Source organism: Eurosta solidaginis, chromosome 5 (assembly GCF_040869045.1).
Source record: "Eurosta solidaginis isolate ZX-2024a chromosome 5, ASM4086904v1, whole genome shotgun sequence".
NCBI lineage: Eukaryota > Metazoa > Arthropoda > Insecta > Diptera > Tephritidae > Eurosta > Eurosta solidaginis.
In genome coordinates, this window is record NC_090323.1 from 212,525,846 (window position 1) to 212,553,830 (window position 27,985).

Here is a 27,985-nt window from a genome sequence, read left to right on the forward strand (position 1 = left end):
AATAAGGCCAATTGACCTTATGGCCGTTACCTTATGTCACCACACCATCACACTAATGCATTGTCATCGGTCCTTGATATGTATGCAAAGTTTCAAATTAATCAGACTTCTAGAAACCGGAGAAAATTAAGCTCAACGATTCCATTACATACAGGCCAAGCTAATAAAAGCGTGTTAAAAATAAATTTAGCCCGGGCGTAAGAAAATCTCACTACGCCACTGACTCTCTCGTCAAGAGAGAGACTTTTCTCTTCAATTTCCTACTCAATCCAAGGTAGCACTTGTGGGAAACAGTTATTCTACGTTCGATTTGAAGTTCCGAAGTAGAAAAGGAAGGAGTATGAAAAATTTGTTTAATTTTTGGTCAAAATTTAATTGGTTTTTAAAAACTACAAAAAAAAATCTATATATTGTGCACTTACATATATAAAATCAAGATCAAAAGGAAGGTAGTTTATCCAATAATACAATTAAATGTTAAAATGTTCTTAATCAAATGCGTATAAAATCACAGATAAGATGCAGACAATTTCTCAACGAACTCAATATACTCCTTTCTTGCGTCATCTTGTGATTTGCCCTTCTGTTTATTCCAGAACTCCCATTTGGCTTTAGCCTTCAAGTCCAGCATACCTGGCTTTGGTGTATTATTATCACCGACAGTGGCTTGTTTATAAAGCGCATACAACTGCAGAAGCTCTTCATCTGTGGGACGCTTTGTAAAGGTTCTTGCCTTTTCGGCAGCAGCATTGAATTTCTGCAAAGGAGTAAAATTACAAATAAAAGATCATTAAAAGTAGTTAATTGATTGTTGCAAACTGTTTTTTGGGCCGAATTTATATGTACCTCAACGAGGGACATCTTGTGTTGATTATCGGATTATACTTCACTGTAAATAGAGAGAAGAAATAAATTAAAGAATTAATTTCATTTTTAGCAATTAAAATAAATAAATAAATGTAAGGCGCGATAACCTCCGAAGAGATCTAAGGCCGAGCTTCTCTTCCAATTTGCGTCGTGCTCCTCTTGATTTTCCCTACAAATTGACCGGATGGGACCTACATGTTTTATGCCGACTCCGAACGGCATCTGCAAGGCAGACGAGTTTTCACTGAGAGCTTTTCATGGCAGAAATACACCCGGAGCGCTTGCCAAACACTGCCGAGGGGCGACCCCGCTTAGAAAAATTTTCTTCTAATTGAAAAACCTTATTTCTAAAATTTTGATGTTGCTTTGCCCGGGAGTTGAACCCAGGGCATACTGTGTGATAGGCGGAGCACGCTACCATCACACCACGGTGGCCGCCATTTTTAGCAATTCTTTAGTATTATTTTATGTTTTTTGTTGTAATAAAGCTGCGTGAATTACAATTACACGCAAGCACACTGATTTTTTTGTTGTATTTATAAACGTTCATGCCTGCTTATAACCTTACCCGTGACTGCACTTGACCTACTTCTGATCACATTTTATGTTTTGCTTTTGATGATACTATTAGTTGTATATGTATTGGTATAGGAAGCTTTTAAGTGATCCTTCAAGGTCGGCCACATAGCAAATGAAATCAAATTTGCAGGAATAAAAAACCAGAAACAAAAAAATAATAAAAACAAGTAAGGAAGGCTAAGGCGGGGTGTAACCGAACATTACATACTCAGCTGAGAGCTTTGGAGACAGTATAAGGGAAAACCACCATGTAGGTAAATGAACCAAGGGGAACCCTGAAATGTGTTTGTATGAAATGGGTATCAAATTAAAGGTATATTAATGGAGGTTTTAAAAGGGAGTGGCTCTTATTTGTATATGTGAAGGAGTTTTCGAGATATCGACCAAAATGTGGACCAGGGTGACCCAGAACATCATCTGTCGGGTACCGCTAATTTATTTATATATGTAATACCACGAACAGTATTCCTGCCAAGATTCCAGGGGCTTTTGATTTCGCCCTGCATAACTTTTCTTACTTCTACTTAATATAATAATAATAATAATAATAATAATAATAATAATAATAATAATAATACCCAACGGATTAATACCCTCCAAAGCCCGCCCAACCGACGGGAGGGGCGCATCCGCATGACGCGCGGATTTGTTTTTTGCTTTTGCCGAGTTGTTGATAGGCGGAGGCTTGTTAAGCGTTGTGATCTAAAACTGCTCAGCTACAGAATAATAATCATCAGCTGAGTATTATAAATAACAGCTAGAAATTATGCATATACTACATTGTTAAGTAAGTGAACTTTTTGGTAGGTTAATTTTTATACTCAGTTGAGCAGAGCTCACAGAGTATATTAACTTTGATTGGACAACGGTTGGTTGTACAGGTATAAAAGAATCGAGATAGATATAGACTTCCATATATCAAAATCATCAGTATCGAAAAAAAATTCGATTGACCCATGTCCGTCCGTCCGTCTGTCTGTCCGTTAACACGATAACTTGAGTAAATTTTGAGGTATCTTGATGAAATTTGGTATGTGGGTTCCTGGGCACTCATCTCAGATCGCTATTAAAATGAACGATATCGGAAAATAACCACGCCCACTTTTTCGATATCGAAAATTTCGAAAAATCGAAAAAGTGCGATAATTCATTACCAAATACGGATTAAGCGATGAAACTTGGTAGGTGAGTTGAACTTGTGACGCAGAATAGAAAACTAGTAAAATTTTGGACAATGGGCGTGGCACCGCCCACTTTTAAAAGAAGGTAATTTAGAAGTTTTGCAAGCTGTAATTTGGCAGTCGTTGAAGATATCGTAATGAAATTTGGCAGGAACGTTACTCTTATTACTATATGTCTGCTTAATAAAAATTAGCATAATCGGAGAACGACTACGCCCACTTTTTAAAAAATTTTTTTTTTAAATTCAAATTTTAAAAGAAAAGTTAATATCTTTACAATATAAGTAAAGTATGTCAACATTCGACTCCGGTAATGATATGTTGCAACAAAATACAAAAATAAAAGAAAATTTCAAAATGGGCGTGGCTCCGCCCTTTTTCATTTAATTTTTCTAGGATAATTTTAATGCCATAAGTCGAACAAAAATTTACCAATCCTTGTGAAATTTGGTAGGGGCTTAGATTCTAGGACGATAACTGTTTTCTGTGAAAAAGGGCGAAATCGGTTGAAGCCACGCCCAGTTTTTTTGAAAAGGCGTCCACCTATAGAACTAAGGCCCACGCCCTTTTAAAATACTCATTAACACCTTTCATTTGATACCCATATCGTACAAACAAATTCTAGAGTCACCCCTGCTTCATCTTTATGGCGATACCTCGAAAAGGCGTCCATCTATAGAACTTAGGCCCACACCCTTTTAAAATACTCATTAATACCTTTCATTTGATACCCATATCGTACAAAATAAATTCTAGAGTCACCCCTGGTCCACCTTTATGGCGATATCTCGAAAAGGCGTTCACCTATAGAACTTAGGCCCACTCCCTTTTAAAATTATCATTAACACATTTCATTTGATACCCATATTGTACAAACAAATTCTAGAGTCAGGCCTGGTCCACCTTTATGGCGATATCCCTAAATGGCGTCCATCTATAGAACTATGGCCCACTTCCTTTAAAATACTCTTTAATACCTTCCATTTGATACACATGTCATACAAACACATGCCAGGATTACCCTAGGTTCTTTTTACAACATGGTGATTTTCCCTTACTTTGTCTCCACAGCTCTCAACTGAGTATGTAATGTTCGGTTACACCCGAACTTAGCCTTTCTTACTTGTGTTTGATATAATATCTGGTGCTATTGATTGTTCCGAACTTCTGGGTCAGGTAACTTTCAATATCCCTAACAGAGCCCTCCGCTTTCACAATACATTCCGTATTGAAGTGTTGCGTTCTAATTACTTCAGCTTTGCTCCTCTTCTAAGAGGACTTGTAGAATTCAATCACTTATCTAGGAGTCTAGATCTTGACTTTGCCATGTCTAGGTCTCTCTTCAAGGCATGCATTGAGTCTTACTATCTATCACATTAAGTCATACTTAAATTAATAATTTAGTTCTAAGTACACTGTAATCTAGTCAGTAAGGTATGTTACCATTGACTCAATAAAGAAATGAAATGAAATGAAATGAAATAGCATACGAATTCGAAACAAATTCTCTGAGTAGCGCTGCATTTAAATTCGACTCTAGTTTCAGATTTGACTTTGCGAAGGCTAATTTTAGAAAACTTAATCAAACCTTATCTACAGTGGCTTGCCCCAAATACGGTGGAGATATTGACCAAAATTTTTCTGGCTTTTATACCATCATTTACGGTATTTTGGAAAAACACGTACCTAAGCGAAAACGTGTGTCCACCGAACCAGTCCATATATGGTTCACTAAAGATCTGAGGTCCTTGAAAAACAGTAAATCGCGCTTCTTCAAATTATTCAAAAGGTCGGGCTCTCACTCCGACTACTTCCAGTACTCTATTTTGCGTCATAAATATTTTGAATTAAACAAAAAGTGCTATAATACATACATCTGCAAGATGAAAAGGAAAATAACTTACAATCCGAAAGCCTTTTATGGTTTCGTGAACTCTAAACGAAAAAAGGGTTTCCGTCTGCTTGAAAATACCAGGAAGATTTGTCTAGCGACGACCAAGATATTGCTAATTTCTTTGCACAATTTTTCAAGTCCAAATATTCCGCTGAACTTAACTCTTTTTCAAATGAATATCCATTTCAACTTAACTCACTTAACACAGTTAATATTCCAGCAATATCTCCTCATGGAATTTTTTCATATTTAACGTCTTTGAAGGAATCTTAAAAGTACGGTCCTGATTTAATTCCCACTTGAAAAAGTGGGCGTGGTTATTGTCCGATATCGTTCATTTTAAATAGCGATCTGAGATGAGTGCCCAGGAACCTACATACCAAATTTCATCAAGATACCTCGAAATTTACTCAAGTTATCGTGTTAACGGACAGACGGACGGACATGGCTCAATCGAATTTTTTTTCGATACTGATGATTTTGATATATGGAGGTCTATATCTATCTGTACCTGTACAACCAACCGTTATCCAATCAAAGTTAATATACTCTGTGAGCTCTGCTCAACTGAGTATAATAAACATTAAGCCTTGAACAGAACGCCTGACTTCAATGGGCAAGACATTTATAAGCATGCATCTCGCATTGTAGGGTGGCATGGGATTATCAAAGTGTAGAGGTTGAAGAGCAAACCGCATGAATTTCCGCTGAACTCGTTCAATTCTTAAAGAGTGTGAAGGGTATATCGGATTCCAAATGACTGAGGCATATTCTAACTTTGAACGTACTAAGGAATTATACAAAATCTTTCTGGTATACGGGTCTTTGAAATCCTTCGCATATCGTCGTAAGAAAGCTAAGTTGGCATAAGCTTTTGGTATAAGAAAGTTAACATGATTAGCAAAGGTAAAAGACGAATCAAAAATTACGCCAAGATCACGAAACTCATCAACTGAGGCAAGCGTTACGTTTGAGATCGAATACACTGATGAAAGGATATTCATTGACTTAGTAAACGTTATGTGACAGCATTTACTAATGTTGAGTCGCAGGTTATTTTGTGAAGCCCAATCATTGATAGCATTCAGATCTTCCTGCAGACGCAAAGCATCAGAAATACTGGTGATCTTACAGAAGAGTTTTAAATCGTCTGCATAAAGTAAATAATTAGAATATTTTAGGCAAGAGCAAACATCATTAATAAAAATTATGAATAAAATAGGACCAAGGATGCTACTTTGTGGTACACCGGAAGTTGCTAAGAATTTGTAGGACTTAGTTTTCTCGATTTCAACAAAATATATCCTATTTTCTAGGTAAGACTTCAGCCACAACAGAAAACTTGAATGAAAGCCCATGTTTTCAAGTTTCCACAAAAGTAGTTTATGCGAAACTGTGTCAAAGGCCTTGGAAAAATCTGTATAAATGGTGTCAACTTGACATCCATCCTTGAACGCTGAGACACAAAACTGGGAAAAACCGCTAGATTTGTGACAGTCGAACGCCCTGCAATAAAACCATGCTGACATGGATCGATTATTTTATTGATAGCGAATGATACCTTGTCCATAACTACCTTTTCAAAAAGTTTGGAACAGGTCGACAATTTAGATATTGGCCTATAATTCTTTACATCATTTTTATTGCCTGACTTCTATATCCGGGTGATGGACGCCAGCTTCCAGCGATCAATAAAAACTCCGGTCGAAAGAGAGGTATTGAAAATATGGCGCAATGGAACACAAAGGGAACTACTACACTTTTTAAATAAAGAACAGGACAAACCATCTATATCAGTTTTCAGTGAGGACTGTAAGGAGGAGATACCCTTAATAATGTCCATTTCAGATACAGACAGGGACCCAAAGTTTAAAGGCTTTGGTGTATCAAAGGAATACCTGTTGTTAGTATCATCCGCATCAACAACAAATGTAGATTTGAAAAAATCAGCAAAAAGGTTTACTGTAACAGCCAGGCTCTCTGAACTGGTATCGTTAAATTTCACACAGGTTGGGATATTGGTACAACCTTTCTTAGACCGAACATAGTTCCAGAAAGATTTAGGATTTGCTTTTAACTCATCCTCAAATCGGGAAATGTATTTACGGTATAAGAACTTATCCAGAACATTGAACTGAGTCATAAATAGTCGAGAGTCGCTTTATATAATTTATGGTACTTATTTCTTTGATTTTTCAGTTTTTTTAACCTAGTAGTGTACCAGGGTAGCTTGTGAACTTTAACCGGAAGTAAAGCGAGATTCGTACTGAAGATGTCTGACAACACAAGCAAGAAGGCATCGAAGCATTCAGCAGGGTTTTTAGCAAAGAAAATAGAGTTCCAATCAGTTTCAGATATGAGTGAGTTAAGAGTATCATAATTTGCATCCTTGAAATTATAGGAGCGGACAGTATTATTAATGTTGTTATTCGGCACCAGGTCGAAGAATTCTATAGATAACGATAAGGGTACATGATGCATATCAGACTTATAAATAGGAAATGTACATTCGGTCAAGTGAGTAATTAGATTCTCATCTACAAAAATAAGGTCCAGGATATTATTTAACTGGTTAACGAAGTGGTTAATCTGAATTAAGTTAGCCCAAAAAGGGTGTCCAAGAAATTGATCTCATGAGGATGATTAATATTAGTAGGCGTTTGGACGTTATCATTAATAATTTTGGACCATACAACCTTACTTAGATTGAAATCACCCAAAACGCAGAAATGACTACCAACTTTGTTTTCGTAAAGGTCAAATATGTTATTGACATGAGCACAGTACAGCGAATCTTCGCTGCAAGGCGGAATGTATGAGACACAAATAAATAACTTGCCAGACGACCCCGTAATACAAACACAGAGCTGATCCAAAAGAGAGTCACTATTAGAGAGCGGAACAAGGGAAGGGAGAAGGGGACGCCTTACAGCAATTAATACCCCTTCCAGGGAAGGATGGTAAGGGTCTTCAGGTACAGTTAGAGGTTCACCTCGGGTAAGAGTACATTTTGATGTATCGTCAACAAATACCAAATCAAGGGTAATATTCACATATTAGGAATTATATTTATCTGTTTAAGGCAAAGATGAGTCATTTCGGATAAAAATTCGTTGTTGGACAGCTTTGAAGAAATAGGTACAATATCATCGTCAGATATGGTCCATAATATATGCCGGAGATTAAAGTCTCCCAGGACTATCATCGAATCAATGGGCTTCAACATTGAATTAACAATTTTCAGCAGGGAGATATGATCCATATACACCGAAGGATCAGAAGAAGGTGGGATATAGCAGATTGCAATATAGACACAACCCATTTGCGAGCTTGATTCTAATGAATTTGAATTCCGTAGAATCGGTAACGGGTAAATCAAGCTCAGCTGAAGGTACAGAGGAATGTACCGCAAGCAAAACTCCAACTCTGTTTAAGCGATCATTTCTATATATTTGGTAATCATTGCAAAGAATCTCTGAGTTAAATACATGAGATTTTAGCCAAGTTTCAGTTAAAGCTATAATGTTGTAATTGCAGTTAAACGATTTCAAATACAATTCTGTTAGTTTAGTGTTTAAGCCTCTAACATTTTGATAAAACAAATTAAGGGCAGATTTAGCATTCAGTTTTTTGATGCAATATTGTTATGAGGAAGCGTAGCGATATTTAGCGTATTATTGTTACGCCTACGATAGAATTCCCTCACAAAAGCACCAGGCGGCCAAAAAGAATTACTTAATATAATTTCAAAATGTTGTGCGGATACATCAATCCTAAAAGACGAAATATCTCTAGGATAGTTATAATTGAATTTTCGAACTTTCACGATATAAAATTTAAGTTTAGCGATGATGTACGACTTTAGGTCCTCTTCTGTAGTGTCTTTATCAAATCTTGACACAAAAATAGATTTTATAATAGGGACAACAATATGATTACTAGTCGGCGGTTCGGATTGCGTAGGAGGTTTTTTGGGATCCTGATTACTTTTCATAGAATTTTTTAGGTTTTGTTAAAGAAACCTTTGATGAAGATGGCTGAGCCGTTAAGGGACTTGTGGATGCCAGATTTATTAATTCGATAGTTGGCGGTGAACTAACTACGGGTGCAGGAACTTCTGCAACGGCATCAAGTGTCGGGGCACCAGAGGAAGCACTGTTAGGATGACGGTTTCCATGTGGAATTTTTGTGTTTGTTATGTCAATCGGGTATTTGAAAGACTTAAACAAGTTTTTGTAATGTGTGATTTTCTTGGACAGTACAGCTAACTCTCTACCTATTTCAGAGAAACCATCGCGAGCCTGTTTGAAAACTTTGAAAAGATCAATCTCAGTTGGTCTACATTTCAAACTCATTATCGTTGAGTGCGTCAACCACTCTTGCTGAAAAACCGGCACACTTCATATGGGCGAGCCCATCGCAAAGCCAGCATGCCACGAAGGGATGACATTCACTTTTTATCAAACAGTTCGAATATATGCAAGCCATTTTAATTTAAATAAAGAGGTGAAATAAATAATAGTTTAAAAAAACTAAGAAGAACACGCTTTGATAGCAAACCGAACTAAAAAATAGAAAATAATTTTCAATTAAAAATAGTTTATATAACAGTAGTAGAAGGTCAAACAATCGTTTATAATTAATCACCTCAAAATAAAATTATAATAAAATTTAAGTTAATAACAGAGTAATTTAATTCAGATTAAAAAGCGTGGGGTGTATTTGACTACATTTTATATCTTTCCTCTCAGATAGTTGCCAATAGAATGATTGTAACATTCAATATCAGGCACCCCACGCTTTTTACTGTGAATTAAATTATTCTGTTAATAACTTAAATTTTATTATAATTTAATTTTGAGGTGTTTAACTATGAACGATTGTTTGACCTTCTACTACTGTTATATAAACTCTTTTTAATTGAAAATTATTTTCTATTTTTTAGTTCAGTTTGCTATAAAAGCGTGTTTTTTTAGTTTTTTTAAACTATTATTTATTTTTAATTTTATAGTTCAAGTAATTTTATTGAAAGTTTTAGTCGAGAGTGATGAAACCTCGAAACGCCAGCGGTCCATGGATGAATCCAACCCCAATGATACCGATAAGGGCCAAGACGCAGGGAGGCTGGACGCGGTCTTTCGCCGAAATTGCCAAGGGTCGGCAGATCATTGGCATTATAGACGAGAGCAGCGAAGATGGCAGGATACCGAAACAACAGTGGAAGTGGATCGAGGCCGCACACGCTACGGTGGCCGTCAAGGTTAAAAAGACAACCCTGGTCCACCGCCATCTTGCACCGATGCAGGGTGGTTCCTGGGCAATGTCAAGCCAATTGCCTGTGACGACGCCAGGTCGGACAACCTCTATACGGCCGCCGTCACGCTGATAGGGGTGGTATATCCGGGCGCGCGCCTCAAGGCGCATGATATCCCCTCACGACCAAGGGCTAGAGCCTGGGTTCCAGTGACGCCAACGGACCCAGCTAACATCCTGGAGCTGGTCCAGGAGTACAACCCGCCACAGGTTTGGAAGTCAAGCCGGATAAAAGCGAGCTTGTTCTCTTCACGAAGTACCAAATCTTACACCGCCAAGAATTGGGGGTACGTTCTTAGCGTTTGGCGATCAAGTCAAGTATTTGGGAGTCATTCTGGATAGGCAGCTATTATGGAGTGACCATATAGTGGACCGATCCAAGAAGGCAGCAGCAGAGCTGTTCACCTGCATGAGGGAAATTGGCACCTCCTGGGGATTCTCCCCTAAGGTGACCTACTAGATTTACACAGCCATTGTGCGCCCGATTCTTCTTTATGGTGCCTTGGTCTGGTGGCCTGCACTAGCTAAAAGGACATATCTTAAAATGCTTCAAAAGGTGCAACGGAGTTCGGAGCTCTGCATTACCGGGGCTCGGCTTCACTCCAGATTCCGTTACATACATACATGGATACATAGATAGATACAGGCCACGCTAATAAAAGCGTGTTGAAAAGGGCTCCAGTATGCTCTTTCGTAGATGTGTCATGCATCCACTTCTTTCATTAATAAAGGAATGCGTTTTTCGCAGTATGTGCAAGGTTTGAAATCTATGGCCATTTGGGGTTCAATTGACTTTATGTCCGTTAACCTTATGTAACCCCACCATCACATTATACCATTCAAAGTGGTAATAAGGCCAATTTACCTTATGGCCGTTGACCTTATGTCACCACACCATCACATTAATGCATTGTCATTGGTCCTTGATACGTATGCAAAGTTTCAAATTAATCATACTTCTAGAAACCGGTGAAAACTAAGCTCAAAGATTCCATTACATACTTACTTACTTACTTAATTGGCGCTTAACCGTCTAAACGGTTATGGCCGTCCAACAAGGCGCGCCAGTCGCTCCTTCGCTCCGCCAACCGGCGCAAATTGGTCACACCAAGGGAGTTTAAATCGTTTTCCACCTGGTCCTTCCAACGGAGTGGGGCCGCCCTCTACCTCTGCTTCTATTGGCGGGTTCCGATAGAAACACTTTCTTGGCCGGAGCATCATCTTTCATTCGCATAACATGGCCTAGCCAGCGCAGCCGCTGCGTTTTAATTCGCTGGACTATGTTGATGACTGCGTATAGCTCGTACAGCTCATCATTAAATCTTCTTCGGTACTCGCCATCGCCAACGCGTAGAGGTCCATAAATCTTTTGAAGAACTTTTCTCTCGAACACTCCCAAAGCCGCTTCATCTGATGTTGTCATGATCCATGCTTCTGCACCATATAGCAGGACGGCTACGATAAGGGACTAGTAGAGCATGATTTTCTTTTGCCGAGAGAGGTCTTTACTTTTCAATTGCCTACCTAGTCCAAAGTAGCATTTATTGGCAAGATTGATTCTTCGCTGGATTTCAGTGCTGATGTTGTTGCTAGTGTTGATGCTGGTTCCCAAATAAACGAAGTCTTACTATTTCGAAATTATGGCTGCCAACAGTAGCGTGGTTGCCAAGGCGCATATGGGCTGACTCTTTGCTCGATGACAGCAGGTACTTCGTTTTGTCCTCATTCACCATCAAACCACCATTACATACAGGCCAAGCTAATAAAAGCGTGTTAAAAACAATGAACAGTTGAAATTTATGTATGAATGTTGTACATATGTATGTTACAGAATTTTAGTTGGCGTAAACAGTTTTAATATAGCAAGAATATGAAACACTAGAAACATGAAAACAACAACCTTAGTATGTGCAGGGATTCCCAACATGGCGATATCTCGAAAAGGCGTCCATCTATAGAACTTAGGTCCACGCCCTTTTAAAAAACTCATTAATACCTTTCATTTGATACCCATATCGTACAAACGCATTCTAGAGTCAACCCTGATCCACCTTTATGGCTATATCCCTAAATGGCGTCCACCTATAGAACTATGGCCCACTCCCTCATAAAATACTCTTTAATGCCTTTCATTTGATACACATGTCATACTAACACATTCCAGGGTTTCCCTCGGTTCATTTTCCTACATGCTGATTTTCCCTTATTTTATCTCCATAGCTCTCAGCTGAGTATGTAATGTTCGGTTACACCCGAAATTAGCCTTCCTTACTTGTTTCAATACAAATTTCATACGAACGCTCATGTGGGTTTTATGCTGGTCGTATAGGCGTCCACCTATAGAACTAAGCCCACGCCATTTTAAAATACTCATTAACACCCTTCATTTCATACCAATATCGTACAAACAAATTCTCCCACCTTTATGGCGATATCCCTAAATGGTGTCCACCCACAGAACTATGGCTGACTCCCTCTTAAAATACTCTTTAGTACCTTCCATTTGATACGCATGTCATACAAACACATTCCAGGGTTACCCTAGGTTCATTTTCCTACATGGTGATTTTCCCTTATTTTGTCTCCATAGCTCTCAGCTGAGTATGTAATTTTCGGTTACACCCGAACTTAGCCTTCCTTACTTGTTTCAATACAAATTTCATACGAACGCTCATGTGGGTTTTATGCTGGTCGTATTAAAACGGCAGACACACTATAGCAAGCAGCAAAATTATATTTTCAATAATTTATAACTCATTGGCAATTTACTACCGCAAAAAAAAAATGTATAGCTGCATCCAGTTCCGAGAAGTTCCGAGTGAGTGTGAGGCCGCGGCACACTGAAGTTTTTCTTATAGATGCGTTTAACACAGCTTATGCATTCCACATACAAAATTTTGCGACTATACAAGAAATATGCTTTCTAACATATTTTGTATCCTATTCATCTGTTAAATTGCAGTTATTAATTGTGAAAAATGTTAGAAAAGTTACCAACGAGTGGGAAAAATAATTTCACTTGCAAAGTGTGCCAGCACCCTTAGCCAAAGCAAATGTCAAATGTTCTTCTTATGCTTTGCTTGTAACAAAAGTTTGCAAGTTGGCTACTTTTTCATGTCAGATGGCGCCAGTGTCGCTCAATCTACCGTTCCGCATACAAATACGTACAATCTACTTATAATGCATAATACTGTTGCTGATGTGTCCGTGGAGATTTAGCTTCTTCGTGCTACTTTTTATTTATCGCTACAAATTAGCAAGAGGGGACTTACACGCTTTTTATGGAGATTTTGACTGAGATTCATGCCACAAATACTTTCGTAGTGTTTGCCTAACTACTGCCGAGGGGCGACCTCGTATAGCTTAGGTTATGTTAAGTTGATTGGTAGTCACACCGGCAGGGATAGCTTACGTGGACCACGAGAAAAGAGTGACGTAAGCTATGGCTATTGAGCGGAGCGTTGGGTTGCAAAGATGCAGTTTCGATTAGCACCGATCTCGACCCTGAATAAGTCCTTCGGAGATCTTAGCTAGCGCAGAGCAAAATACTTTCGCCTAATTCTAGCAAAAGCTGAACAGTCAAGGATAAAATGCTTGTTTTCTCATTGGCCAGTGACCTGTCAAATTCCTAATCACTATTGATAGATGCGAAGCCAATTATTCCAGCAGAACGTCTTCTATTCTCTTCAGACCAAAAGAGTCTCCGTACTCTGCAAGAGAAAGCCAACTACGGGTATTCTTCACAGGCGCCGTTGTATTGATGCGCTGAGAGGTCTGCGTGACATGTCACAATAGTACGCTCACCATTCCCAAATAGACAACAAAAATCGCCAACAAAAATTTAATTTATTTATGTGACTTTGTTTTGAAGGCTTAATATTTGTAAAAAATATTCTTATTAATATATCTTATTCCATTAGCGAAATATAGCTTTTCGAATTTTACAGAGACATTTTCAGAGCTAATATAGACAAGTAAGGGTGTCTAAGTTCGTGTGTAGCCAAATATTATATACTAAGCGTGAGCTTCAATTGAACAGTTCATTTCACATAAATTACTTCTCTACATAACACGTGGCACGGCCAATTTAAAAAAAAAATTTCTCCCGATTTCCTCTTACAACTTGGTAAGTGGAATATGATTGATACTAAACTATTTTTTGGAAAGATATAGCTTATTTTATTCGTCCACGACCCATTTCAAACTCTTTTATATAAAAGTGGGCGTAGTCTTTAACCGATTTTGATTATTTTCACTTAGTTTATATAATTTTGTAAGGATAGTGTCTCTGTCAAATTTCAATGTAATATTTTTACGGCTTGTTAAACTACCAAATTTTATTCTTCTAAATTTCTTCTTCCATATTTCAAACTTTTTTTGGAATTTATGTTTTGTGTCATAAAATCAATCCACCCATCAAATTTCATTAGCTTAGCAGTATTCGTTTTTGAATTATCTTATTTTTTCCATTTTTCTAAATTTTCGATATCGAAAAAGTGGGCGTGGTTATCTTCCGTTTTCGCTTATTTTCAATACCAATCTATTCTGCGTCCAGATAAGCTCGTCTACCAAATTTGGTGAAGATATCTCCATATTTGCTCAAGTTATCGTGTTATCGGACAAACGGACGGACGGACGCACATGGGTTAATCAAATTTTTTTTCGGTTCTGATGATTTAGCTATATGGAAGTCTATATCTATCTCGATTCCTTTATACTTGTACAACCAACGGTTATGTTACCAAAGTTAATATACTCTGTGTGCAAAGTACGCTGAGTATAAAAATACTAAAGCCATTACTTTATACAATACGTACTTATACACATATCAGTATTAATCTTACATATCTCGTGCATGTTTTTTTATTTTATTATACCCAGCTGTACTTTTAGTTGTGTTGTACCGTGGTGTGATGGTAGCGTGCTCCGCCTACCACACCGTATGCCCTGGGTGCACACCCCGGGCAAAGCAACATCAAAATTTTAGAAATAAGGTTTTTCAATTAGAAGAAAATTTGTCTAAGTGGGGTCGCCCCTCGGCAGTGTTTGGCAAGCACTCCGAGTGTATTTCTGCCATGAAAAGCTCTCAGTGAAAACTCATCTGCCTTACAGATGCCGTTCGAAGTCGGCATAAAACAAGTAGGTCCCGTCCCGCCAATTTGTAGGAAAAATTAAAAAGGTGCGCGATGCAAATTGGAAGAGAAGCTCGGCCTAAAATCTCTTCGGAGGTTATCGCGCCTTACATTTATTTTTCGGCCATAACCGTTTAGACGGTTAAGCGCTAATTAAGTAAGTAAGCTGTACTTTTACACAGGGTATTATAACTTTGATTGGATAAGGGTTGGCTGTACAGGTATAAAGGAATCGAGATAGATATAGACTTCCATATATCAAAATCATCAGTATCGAAAAAAAATTTGATTGAGCCATATCCGTCCGTCTGTCTGTCCGTTAACACGATAACTTGAGTAAATATTGAGATATCTTCACCAAATTTGGTAGACGATCTTATCTGGACCCAGAATAGATTGGTAATGAAAATGAGCGATCGAATGATAACCACGCCCACTTTTTTATATATATAACATTTTGGAAAACATAAAAAACCTGATTATTTAGTAAATAATACACCTAGAATGTTGAAATTTGACGTGTGGACTGATATTGAGACTCTTGATAAAAATTTGAAAAAAAAAAATAAAATTTAAATGGGCGTGGCACCGCCCACTTGTGATAAAATCAATTTTACAAATATTATTAAACATAAATCAAAAATCGTTAAACCTATCCTAACAAAATTCGGCAGAGAGTTTGCCCTTACTATAAGGAATGCTTTGAAGAAAAATTAACGAAATCGGTTAAGGACCACGCCCACTTTTATATAAAAGATATTTAAAAGGGTCGTGGGCGAATAAGATAAGCTATATCTTTGCAAGAAAGAGCTTTATATCAATGGTCTTTCATTTCCCAAGTGGATTTATAACAATAAATAGGAAAAACTTCAAATTTAAAAAATGGGCGTAGCACCACCCTTTTATGACTAAGCAATTTTCTATGTTTCGGGAGCCATAACTCGAAGAAAAATTAGTTCAGAATAGAACCATATATATATGTATTATTGCGCAGCCTTGTAACACTATTATGCACACAAAACAAACAACAACAGCATTACGAGGGTACAGCTGGGTATGTAGTGTTCGGTTTCACCCGAACTTAGACTTCCTTACTTGTTTTTTTCGCATCAGTTTTAAAATTTCATTGCATTGTTTTGCTACCTCAAACCAATAAAAAAAAAAACTCATAACATGTTTTATACCAATATTTTGCGCTTCAGCAACTGAAGAAAACCCATGCAATGAATAAATCTATGTAAGTACATCATACTCTATGAAACTTTCTCCAAATTGTAATACTCGCGCGATTTTAATTTGATTACTTGTATGCGTTACTTATACGTCTAATGTTGGAGCGAGGCCATAAAAAAATGTAAATAATTTTTATGCACAGTGGGATGAGAGTGTAAGAAAACGTCAATAAATATGTTTGTCTATGTAACTCAATCACGCCAGAGCGGTTGGACGGATTTCAATGAAATTCGGAACACAGACAGACAATAGTATGCAATGATCTACTCCATATTAATTTTTTTTTTAAGAGATAGGGGCTACCCTTTTAGGAAGAGCTACTGTTTATTACCCTTACTAATTAAATATTTGGCTCATATAAATCGAGGTTTTTTGAAAAATTACCAGTGTCATCATGCTTAGCATGGGACCAGTCTACTCCCCACACTTCCTTAATTGTTATGAATCTAAGGGCCGTTTTCCTTTTCACCAGCACAGGCTGACTAGCCACCAGCTAAATCGACAATTGTGAATGTTTTAAAGAAAAATACGGAACAAAATATTCTGAATACACGAAAACCAGCAAAACAACTAGCTTAGCCCAAAGTAGCTGCCATTCCTTCCTTGCACTTACCTGACAGTCGATGCTTCAGTTAGAATGTAGAAAACGAGAATTTCGTTAACTTAGAGTTAAAAGCGTACCTTAAAATAGTGAAAACGTCCCTGAGTCGATTTGACTTAGATCAAAGATATTTGATACCATGGGCCATATGAATTGAAGTCATAAACTTTTTAGAAAAATAGAAAGAGCATTCGGCGCTGTTTCGAGAACTGGTTCGAACTATTTAGGTTCATTGGGACTAGAACTGCGGATAATTTTGGGACTGCTTTTGTGAAAATTTTGAGATTAATTCATTTTGATAGTATTTCAGGAATGTTTTCGAAATCATTTCAAGACCACAACGGTATTGATTAAAAATCATATTAGGTCTATTTTGTGATAAATTTGGGCTTATATCCGACAAATTTTCTATTTTTTTCGAACCAGTTCAGGATTATTATGTGATGGTCATTGGATTTATCTGGGGACTATCTCCAGATAAAATCCGGATTGTTTTTTTTATCATTTATGGACTAATTTGGCAACATTTTTTCGTTATACTTCAGGAAAGTTTCAGAACTATTTCGGAAATATTTCCCCCATTCCGCTAAGAAGAGTGGATGCAAAAAGATTAAAGTTCCCATAGTGTTTCCAAGTTTAAATAGTTAAACGCCGTTTACAATAGAAAACAAGTAAGGGTGTCTAAGTTCGGGTGTAACCGAACATTATATACTCAGCGTGAGCTTAAATTGTACAGTTCATTTCAGATAAATTACTTTTTCTACGTAACACGTTCCACAGTTCCAAGTAAGTAAGTATTATTCTAGACTACGACCCTTTTAAACATCCTTTATATATAAAAGTGGGCGTGGTCTTTAACCGATCCCGTCCATTTTTACTAGAAATATGTCCTGCTATAAACAAAGAGCGTATTCCTAATTTTATACCCATATGTTAATTTTTCTTCGAGTTATGGCCCCCGAGACATAGAAAATTTCTTAGTAATAAAGGGCAGTGCCGGCCGATTTTCAAAAATTTTTATATTTTGTAACTTGTTGTTATAATTCTATTTAGAAAGTAAAATATCATTGATTTTAAGCTCTTTTCGCAAAAGTATAGCTCATTATATTCGTCTACGACCCTTTCAAAAGTCTTTGCGGTGGCATTTCAAAAATGCTTTCAAATTTGTATCAAGAGTCTCAATATCAGCCCACACATAAAATTTCAACAAGCTAGGTGTATTTTTTACTAAATAATTAGGCTTTTTGAGTTTTCCAAAATGTTATATATATATAAAGTGCGCGTTAGACTGGCGGCAACTCGCATGGAGAAAAATATATATTGAAAATCCTGAAATGTTTGCTTCTTAAAACATGAGGTTAGAAGTAAAAAGAAATAGTGTAATTTTTCAGCCCGATGCGATGATGCTAAAACATGCCTTGTGGAGCTCAAAGTAGGTATAATATATAGATAATCGTGTTTACTTTATTGCGCTTTAAGACAATTACACATCGCAATTAGGAAAACAGCTGACAAAGTCTTGTTCTTCTTGTCCATATTTGCAATATAGTCGGTGGCATTGCATTGTTTTGAAGCTAAAAATTAACTAATCGGTAAAAAAATGAGTTATAAATCATCAGCGGGCATTTCAAAGAAAAGACTACGTTCAGAGCAAGATATATTTTTAGTGGGTAAATGTGAGAGTGTTATTTCTGGGGCCAAGTTGCCATCAGGTAAACAGGTGCTCCAATTATTATTTTACAAAATGCGCAAGGAAAATATGAGTTTGCAATTCAGTATGAAATTCACGATTGGTGCCACAATTGAATTTTGGAAAAAAGCAAACATTCCTACAATGAAAGAAGGCAATTGTATTAAAAAATTAAAAATAATTTATCAGAAATGGAGAAATTTACAAAAAAATTGCAAATTTCCATATACAAAGTATCGCAAAAATGAAGCAGACTTTTTAGATAAAATTGAGAACCACATATTCGACTTAGCAGCCCCGAATGCCCTGGATATAATAAAAATACAGGAAGATAAAAATTTTCTTTTGCTTCAAAGGAATAAAGGTCGTCCAGGTAGTATGTGTGGTGCTGATACTGTATTGGCTAGAAAACAAAAACGCAAAGAACAACGAATGGAAGAAGAAAGAAAGCGTGTTGAAAAGCATCAAATCCAAGGAAAGTACATTTTAGTTTAGGTTTACAGTTTTTTTTTTAATTTTAAGTCACTTTCATATATCTAGCTGCTGAAAATACTAACGCTTTTGGAAGCACTTTCCCCGAAGACAGTGATATGGACTGTGTACCTGGTGAAGAAAATGTGCCTACTGATATAATTGATAGTGAAAATACTGACATTAGGTTAGAACTAACAAAACCAAATCGCGGAAAAATTAATTTCATTGATGATAGAATGCTTGCGAGTATGGACAAATGTAGGCTCTCTACAAGAGATGCCATACATTTGGTGAATGCAATGGTTTCTGCCTTCGTAAAAAAACTGCAAGAAGTTAATGGTGGAAAATTGCCGATAAAAATGGAAGATTTAGTCCTCAATCGAACCACAATACATTCGATGAGAAAGAATTTTCGTCGCAGACAAGCAGAACAGATTATTGATGGATTCCATGTAATAAATTTGTATTTCTGAATACGTTTATAAGTATGTTTGATTTTTTATCCTGCTTTAGATTCCTGAAATTTTTGTCCTTTACTGGGATGGTAAGCTTCTTCCAGAAATCAGTGGCACCGGAAAAAAGATCGATTGTCTCTCGTTGCAACGGGCAAAACATGGAGAAACTGCTAGGTATATATAAAATGGAAAATTCAAAGGGAGATACTATATCTGCAGAAATTTATAATTTTTTGTGCGCATGGAAACTCGAAGAATTAGTGGAAATTGTACCATTTGATACAACGGCTGCTAATACTGACTTAATAATGGAGCTGCTTTCCTGCTTGAAAAAAGAATAGGCCGCACTCTACTTTTCTTTCCATGTCGTCATCATATCAGCGAGCTGTTAGTAAAAGCAGTGTTTCAATTGAATTTTGGTAAATCATCAGCCCCGGATGTTCCACTTTTCAATGGATTATCTAGCTACTGGAAAAATATTAACCCTAAATCCTTTAAAAGTGGAATATCGGACGTAGAAGTTCGGCTAGTCTTAACAATAGCAGAAATAGATAATTTTAAGAATTTCTGCTTAACTACGTTAAATAAACACCACATTCGTGCTGATTATAAGGAGCTGTTACAACTATCTCTACTCTTTAATGGGGAAGACGTACCAAGTTGTTCACAAGTTCGGTCACCTGGCAACATCGCACGGAAGGTTTATGTTGAAGTGTCTGTATTGTTACAAAATTTTTCTGTTTCGCAACCAATTCAAATTAACAACTTCAGAGAAAAAGAGTCTACGAAGCATTTGTATTTTTCTGGTCTGCATCTACGTTCCGAATTGGTTTCGTTGTGTAGATCCAATATAGCTGCTCCACATAATGACCTAAGGCTGATTCAAGATTCGATTGCCTATTTTGATAAAAAAAGTTTCCAATGCTTTATTACAAAAAATAAAAAATCATTTATGGTACTTGTCGGAAGAAGCTGTTGTCCTTTCATTTTTTGATGAAAAAATTCCCTTGCATATTCAGCAAAAAATGGTAAAAGCAATTAATAAGGAAAACCTAGATTACACTGCTTTTCCAAAACGAATTACCGCAACAATGCCCGATATACTTCTCTATGGCAGCAAGGATATAAGTAATTTTGTTTCACCAAGAACTAGAGCATTCTTCACACGTTTAGTAATAGAAACAAGTTTTTTGCAATCGGATCTTTCCACATGTCAAGAGAGAGAAGATTATAAGGCAGGAAAAGGAATTTGTCAACATTTAACTGTAGTCAATGACGCTGCTGAGAGAGCATTGAAATTGATCACCGACTTCAATCGATCACTGACTTATAATGAAGAAGATAAACAGTACTTATTGCAAGTTGTTCAGCACTACAGGCAAAGTTATCGAGCTTGCACCAAATCGTCTCTCATTAAATAAGTAATCAACTTTTATTTCTTTTGGAAATAGTACTATATACTAATAAAAAAAAAAAACAGTGAATTAAAACAAATGTTTTGTTACACTCCTTTAACTTGTTCTTTCGTCGTTTTAAAAACAATTTGAACAAACTTCAAAAAAGTTAAAAATGACACTAAGAATCGTAAAAATGGTAATTTTCTTGAAGTTCTACGTAATTTGGCTTTCACAAGGCACGTTAAGGGATGATCGGATCGAGCTGAAAAATTATACTGTTTCTTTTTACGCATAACCTCATATTTTAAGATGAAAAAATTAAAGGTTTTCCAAAAAAAAAAATTTACGGCCAGTCTAGTGCGCGTGGTTATGATCCGAGTTCACTCATTTGCAAAACCAATTTATTCTGGGTCCAGAAAGGCCTGTATATCAAATTTGGTAAAGATATCTCAATATTTGCTCAAGTTATCGTGTTAACGGACGGACAATCGGAGGCACGGACGGACATGGCTTAATCAAATTTTGTGCAAAGCACGCTAAGTATAAAAACCTGCAGTGGACGATTTTCACAAATAAATACTAAAATGTATAAAAAGTATATAAACAGCTCAGAGTTATTTTGCACCACCCATCTCTAATGAATATTTAAAATGAGCAATATTTTTGAAAACACGAAAAGGTTGATTATTCCCTAAGTAATGCGATTTTTGGAAATTTGTAAAAGCGACGTGACACGCCCTCTTCTGGTATCTATTTTACTTATGTACATACTAGCTTTTTGACCCGGCGCCTTGCTGCCGCAAATAAATAAGTTTCATAAATCAGTCTATATTAGAAACCAAAACCACTTTACTTAGCTATAACCCTTATATTGCTCCTTATCCCACTTACTCTTCACTATCTTATCTCAAACGTCAGTGCACGGACCTTTTAATAGATAATGTTGGTAGACGAAAAATTAAAATAGTAGTAGAAGTTGGTAGTTTTTTTTCCAAGAAAACAATAGCTACACTTTATATTTGTACAAAACACTTCATATTTTATTGTAAAGCAAATAAAGAACATTTCACGGAAATAACACTTTAAAAAAACATGTAAACATTATATAAAAATTCATCTAAATTTGTATATATGTACATAGCTTATGCCTATATGATACTTGCTTTTTTCCTGTATTTTGAGCTTGAAATACTGAGGAAACTTTACGGATACGTCTAATTACAACAACAATTTTCCAATGTATCAGTATTTTTCTGCCACAAAATAACCGACTTTGGCATATTATCGTTTACTTAAAACTTTTTTTTACTTTCGTTCAAAATTATTCATAAAAAACTGATGAAAATAGCGCAGAAAAATATTTGCGAGTAGATGACTACTACATTTCCTTCATAAACAAATTTATTTTTCTTGTTTCAATTTGTGCACCAATATTTCAAAATAAAAAAAGAATTCTCAACAAAAAAAAAAGTTGTCAGAAAAAACCAGGGGTTGAAACTGTTATTCCTTTTATAATATAAGTCCTTTCAAAACTATTAATTTTGGACTTTAAATATATTTGGATCAAGATAAAAATTATTTTCGGATTTTTATTTTTTGAGTCCGATAGAACTAGTTAAACTCGGACTTTTAAAAATAAAAGTCCGGAAATAAAAGTTAAATCAAGACTTTTATTTTTTAAGGCCGCAATAAAAGTCCCGCTTGATAACAAAGAAACGGCTTATCCGAATTAAAAAAAGGCCTTAAAAATAAAAGTCTTAATTTAACTTTTATTTCCGGACTTTTATTTTTAAAAGTCCGAGTGTAACTAGTTCTATCGGACTCAAAAAATAAAAATACAGATTTTACTCTTATATGTGGACTTTTATGGTAAAAGTTCGAAAAATAAAAAGGATGCATGATTCGACATGATATTGCTATAGGGATACCTGTGAACTCAAACATTTTCACCTAGGACAATTTTTTTTTGACCAGGACTTTTTCGACTCCGAAAAAAAAGATTATTATTTTCCGTCCCTGGAAAAAACAAAAGAAAAATCTAGTGCCATATGGGTGTTACTAAATACAAGGAACAAAATCTCCTTCTACAAATCAAAATTTTTTATAAAATCTTATTAATTCAATTGGTGGCTGAAATAAAGTCCGTTCGATACAATACTCTTGTTAATTATTTGATTGGAAATGCTTGAAATGTTTATTCCATTACACTTGGCGGTTTTTATGTCGTTCATTATAGAGAACGACCTTTCTGCGGCTGCACTACTGTAATATTGCTAAAGAGCATATTTATTCACTCAAATTTTATTCTAGAAGACTCTTTTCAGTTCCCAATTTTATCCATCCTTTAAGCATATTGTCGGAAAATATCTTTTCTATTTTTTCCTTATCATATAACATTAATGATCGCCATTCGTTGTTAAGAATTTCCATGGAAGTCTTGTGAAATGGAAAAGCTTTAAGTAAGGGAACAGTAAAGGGACTGGATTGAATATTTTTTGCATCAAAATATTCCAAAAGGTGTAATTTTCCGTCTTCGAAATTGAATCGTTTCTTCACTTCCTTACAAAGGCAAATATTGGTAGATTTTTGGGCTTTGGTGGTAGAAGTGGTAGAAAATGAAAATGAGCTAAAAAGTTGGTATATCTACCATTAAAGTGGTAAAATCCGTGCACTCTCTAACGTCTTTCTTCTGCCTCTCTTCCTTTTTTCTTTGCCTTACTTTATTCTTAAACCTCTTAATTGTCCCCCAACTTTTCTCTGCATCTCTCCATCCTCTCGTATTCTGTCTCTGAGCTTATCTTTCTCTTTCCCTATTCCCATCTCCATCCCTCCCCCGTCTTTCCCTCTCCTTCTGCCATTGTCTTTACCTGCGCTTGTACTTCTCTTCGTCCCTGACCATGTGCTTCTCCCATCCATGTAGATGGCTTTTCCCTTTACCTCTCTTTCTCTCTGCCACCGGGCCTCTTCTGTATATCTATATCTTCCTTTTTTCCTCTCTATCAAACTACGAACGTATTTTTCGAAAAGGCCCAGCTTCATGCACCTTCCGAAAAAATGTATCCCAAATATCAATCTAGCCAAAAGCTAATTGTTAACCAAATTCTAAGCAAAAGACATCATGGATACGATTTTTTATAATAAGTCGGCCCTGACCCACTTGTCCGAAAGAAACAAACTCAGGTATCAAGATGGTTAAAAAGGAAAATCTGTACCAAATATCAAGCAAACCGCACCATAAATGAGAATAGGGCGGCCCTGTGCCGGAAAGAAAGGGTCCCAGATATTAAGATAGTCAAAGAGGAACCCCTGTACTAAATTTCAAACAAAGATAAAAATAGTCACAGAGGAAGCCTTTTACTGTACTAAATTTTCTACTTCCTGGAAAAAAAGTTTCTTAGATATTGAGCTCTAAGAACTAGCTAGTAAAGGAGGAGCTCCTATACAGAATTCAAGGCAAGGTCGGTCCTGGCCCACTTGGCGCAAAGAAAGGGTCCCACGTACTAAGCCAGTCGAATTTATTTGGAACTATTTTCCGTCATCCCTTGTCAAAATTTAGTTTAGAGACAAACCGGGTTCGGCGTCGCGCCATCATCAGTGTCATTTCAAATTTGTTAAGGGATGACGGAAAAGCGTTGCAATACACATCAAGTAAACACTGGAAAATCAGCAAAACACAACGAATCTGGAATAAATAAGTCTGGTCCATCATTCTCAAATTTTCTTTAACATACAACAAATTTCCAGCAAAACGACTGAGAACAATAGGCGAAATCGGTTAGCGACCACGGCCACTTTTATGAAAAATTTGGTTTAAAAAGATCGTAGACGAATGTTACAGCTTATATTGTTTTAGCACCGTTCTCACCATCTCTAGTTAAGTAAGAATTTGTCAGCTTAGAATATACCCGCGGCAGGTATACCTTTCGTAAGAGGCAACTAAAATACCAAATTGATTTAAGGGATTGTGTAGCGCAATATACAGCTTCTCCAACCCAATTGTCAACCACACCTATCCGTGGCGAATCATGTGTATGTGACAGCCGAGGCTCTGGCGACGGAAGTTCCTTATGCATCTAGGGGGTGGGAGGGCGGTATGACCTAAAAGGTATCATGTGGTCATACCAAATCGTACCCGAGATGGTCGGGCTATTACCTTAATGGTGCTTGTTACGTACCGGATCTGCATCCGGCAAAGGACCATCAACATCGGTAACACTCCCCAAGGCCTTCGGAGAGTGTCCTTATCGCTACAACAATAACAAGTAAGAATTTATCAGGAGCATTGCCATTCTTCAGATAGCTTCATTTGAGATTTTCCCTTTCACCAACACAGGGTAACCAACTCTCAGTTAAATACCTAATCGTGAATATTCTACAAATAAATTGCAAAAATCCATTGTGAATACACGAAAACCAACTGACTTTTGATGACTTTTTTTTTTGCACTTAACTGACAGTCGATGCTTCAGTTAGGATGAAGAAAACAAGAATTGCGATACCTAATCCATATGTGAATAAGTGAAGATGGTGAAAACGACCCTTAATATATGAAGAGCAAACATATTTTATGGGTACGACTTCATGCTAAGTACACTACAAATAATGATATAATTGCTTTTGTGCATTGATTGAGTGTAAATCCCATTAGAGAAAAATATCACTTATGTACATATATGCATTTAAAATTTGCACATTGCTCATAGAAAGGTAAAAGAATAATGAATATTTTTTTTAAATTGTTGATTAAGTATATATGTATAATAGGGTGGGCCCAAAAAAATAAAGTGTTGCTAGTCTGTAAAAATGTAAGCTTTTTTTTTAAGTCAAGAGGTGCCTCAAGGTGATTTTAATTTTTCCAACAAATCATATAGGATATCTCAATTAAATCAATTTGAGGTTAAACTTCTACCTCGAATAACTGCTCAAGGAGTCAACTTAAATATAGATATTTTCCATCATCTTTGTTTTGCATTTTTTTTTTTTTCAATAAAAACTGAAATAGAAATATGTGCTTGAAAAATGCCCCATATAAATTTGCAATCTTCTGTTTAGAGACACGATTTGAAGTTTCGTTCATACAAATTTATATAAATTTTTTTAAATCTTGAAGAAAAAGTTTTTGCTTAGGTTTGCTATACATACAAAGCTTGTTAAACTGGTACTCATGCACTAAATTTCAAGGAAATCACACCATACACAATTTTTTTTTTAGAATAGGTAAGCCCCTGGTTCATTTCCCCAAAATATAAGAAAGAAAACGAACCAAAGTGTGGATCTCCAAAATTTGAAAGTGATTGCCCTCTCGCATATAGAATATGGGGGCAATTGTGCTATAAAATGCAGATCCCTGACCTAAAGCATACTAAAGTCCCACAAAATTTTATCGAAATTGCTCCAGTCGTTTAGGAGGACTTAGGAGGATCGTAGTAGAAAGGTGGTAACTCATAACGGCTAGTAGAAAGGTCGTAACTTGAAAAGAACGTAACTCAGAAATGCTGTCGTTAATAAAGTCGTATCTAAGGAAGCCGGTTAAAAAGGTTGTAAGTAAAAAAAAAATATTTCCTTGTCAAAAAAGCTACGAATTTAACTTAAATTTTTTCCTATTCACAATTTGCAAAATAAATAAATTTGTAAACCAGAATAAAGATTCCTGTGTCTTCTATAGTGCAGTTTAGCATTTTAAGTCGTTAACGAATTGTGAAAAGAAATCAAACTAAATTTAGTTTATATCTCCTCTGTCAACAATTTTTTATTTCAATTACAACTTTTTTAACCGGCCTTCTGAGATACGAATTTATTAAAAAATGTCAAAACAACTCGCACAATTCTGAAAGCCTTTTACCTAAATTATTGCAGTGCTGGAAAATTCCAGTGGAATATTAGTTTAGGTACCTAAAATTTAGGCAAACTCGCACCCAGGGTAACCCAGCACTGCAATAATTTAGGTAAAAACTGTTTCTTTTGCACTGCCTTGCCGACAGTTTCCAGCGATTTAGGGTTTTTGTGTATTTAGATAGCAATTTAGAATTTTTTTGAGAATACTTTTCAACCTAATTTGAATTGTTTTGTTAAAAACAGATACAAAATACAAAATGAGTAATTTTGTGGTAGCTTGAGGTAGGCCGCCTATGCAGAAAGTTGGTATGGATTATTAGCCTTTTTTGGTCGCGGCGATTTTAAACCTAATTTGAATTTATTTCACACATGAAATGGGGATTTTGTGTTGGGGATTTTGATTTTGGGGATTTTGATTTGGGGATTTTATTTTGTGGATAACGTGTTAGACTCTTGATAGGCGCTATGTGATGAAATTCATTTTATCTGTGTTTCACTGTATTTACACTTAATGGACAAAGGTTCTCCAGAACAAAGTACACGTAAACTGAGTGCGTTAGCGGCTCAGCAGGCGATATTTTTAAATACTTTTAAATACATGCTAATTATCAAAAGAAGATAATTATTTAAAAATATTTTTATTTGCCTTCAAATATTATAATTTATTAAATTTTGATGAGCTCGAGGCAGTTTAAAAAATTTAAACACAATTTAAATGTTTGTATTTCTAATTTTATTTGGTCGATATTTCGATCTCATTCTGAGATCATCTTCAGGAAACAATTGAATATGTTTTACCGATAATTATTTAGAAGTCAGAAAAGGCACAGTTTTATAGTCACAATTTTTAAGCACTTCCTCAAATTAAGTAAGTACATACATATGTATGTACATGTATTTCATATTTATGTACATACATAGAACTGTTGAACCGTAAATTTATTTATTATGCGCTATTATTATCTTTAAAAGGTAGATATAATTTGATATTATCTTTCACATTTCGATCCAATTTTTTTTTTTCAAATTTAATTTCCTGCTAAAAATAAATGACTTGCTTTATAAACACGCAACACAGAAATAATAAAATTCAAAATCATTTCGAGCGAACTCAATTAAATTAAATAAGTCGCGGCAATTGTGCGCGATCATCAACGTATTGCGATCTTTCTCACGTCTTTATGAGCTGCAGCATGTCTGCATTTGCCTCGTATCGTTACTTTTAATATAAAATTGATTAAGACGCCAACTTACACGAATCAACGTTTCACCGTAATAGCTTATTGTAGTCTGAATTGAAATCACAAACGATCCGCGAATTTAACAAAATCATT

General features: G+C 36.0%; 1 protein-coding gene across 4 annotated transcripts; it reads right to left on the reverse strand.

Annotated features, from left to right (window-relative positions):
- Positions 1 to 348: 348 nt before the first annotated feature.
- Acbp2 (Acyl-CoA binding protein 2) lies at positions 349 to 27,985 on the reverse strand. Of its 4 annotated transcripts, none has more exons than XM_067756692.1 (3): positions 27,906 to 27,985; positions 847 to 889; positions 349 to 757 (listed from the first exon to the last, which is right to left on the reverse strand). In XM_067756692.1, exons 2-3 carry the CDS (start codon positions 859 to 861, stop codon positions 509 to 511), a joined length of 264 nt encoding a protein of 87 aa, XP_067612793.1. In that variant the 5' UTR covers positions 862 to 889; positions 27,906 to 27,985; the 3' UTR covers positions 349 to 508. The 4 variants fall into 4 exon arrangements, with proteins under 4 accessions (XP_067612793.1, XP_067612795.1, XP_067612794.1 ...); XM_067756694.1 differs by lacking the exon at positions 27,906 to 27,985 and adding an exon at positions 27,827 to 27,896; XM_067756693.1 differs by lacking the exon at positions 27,906 to 27,985 and adding an exon at positions 27,569 to 27,809.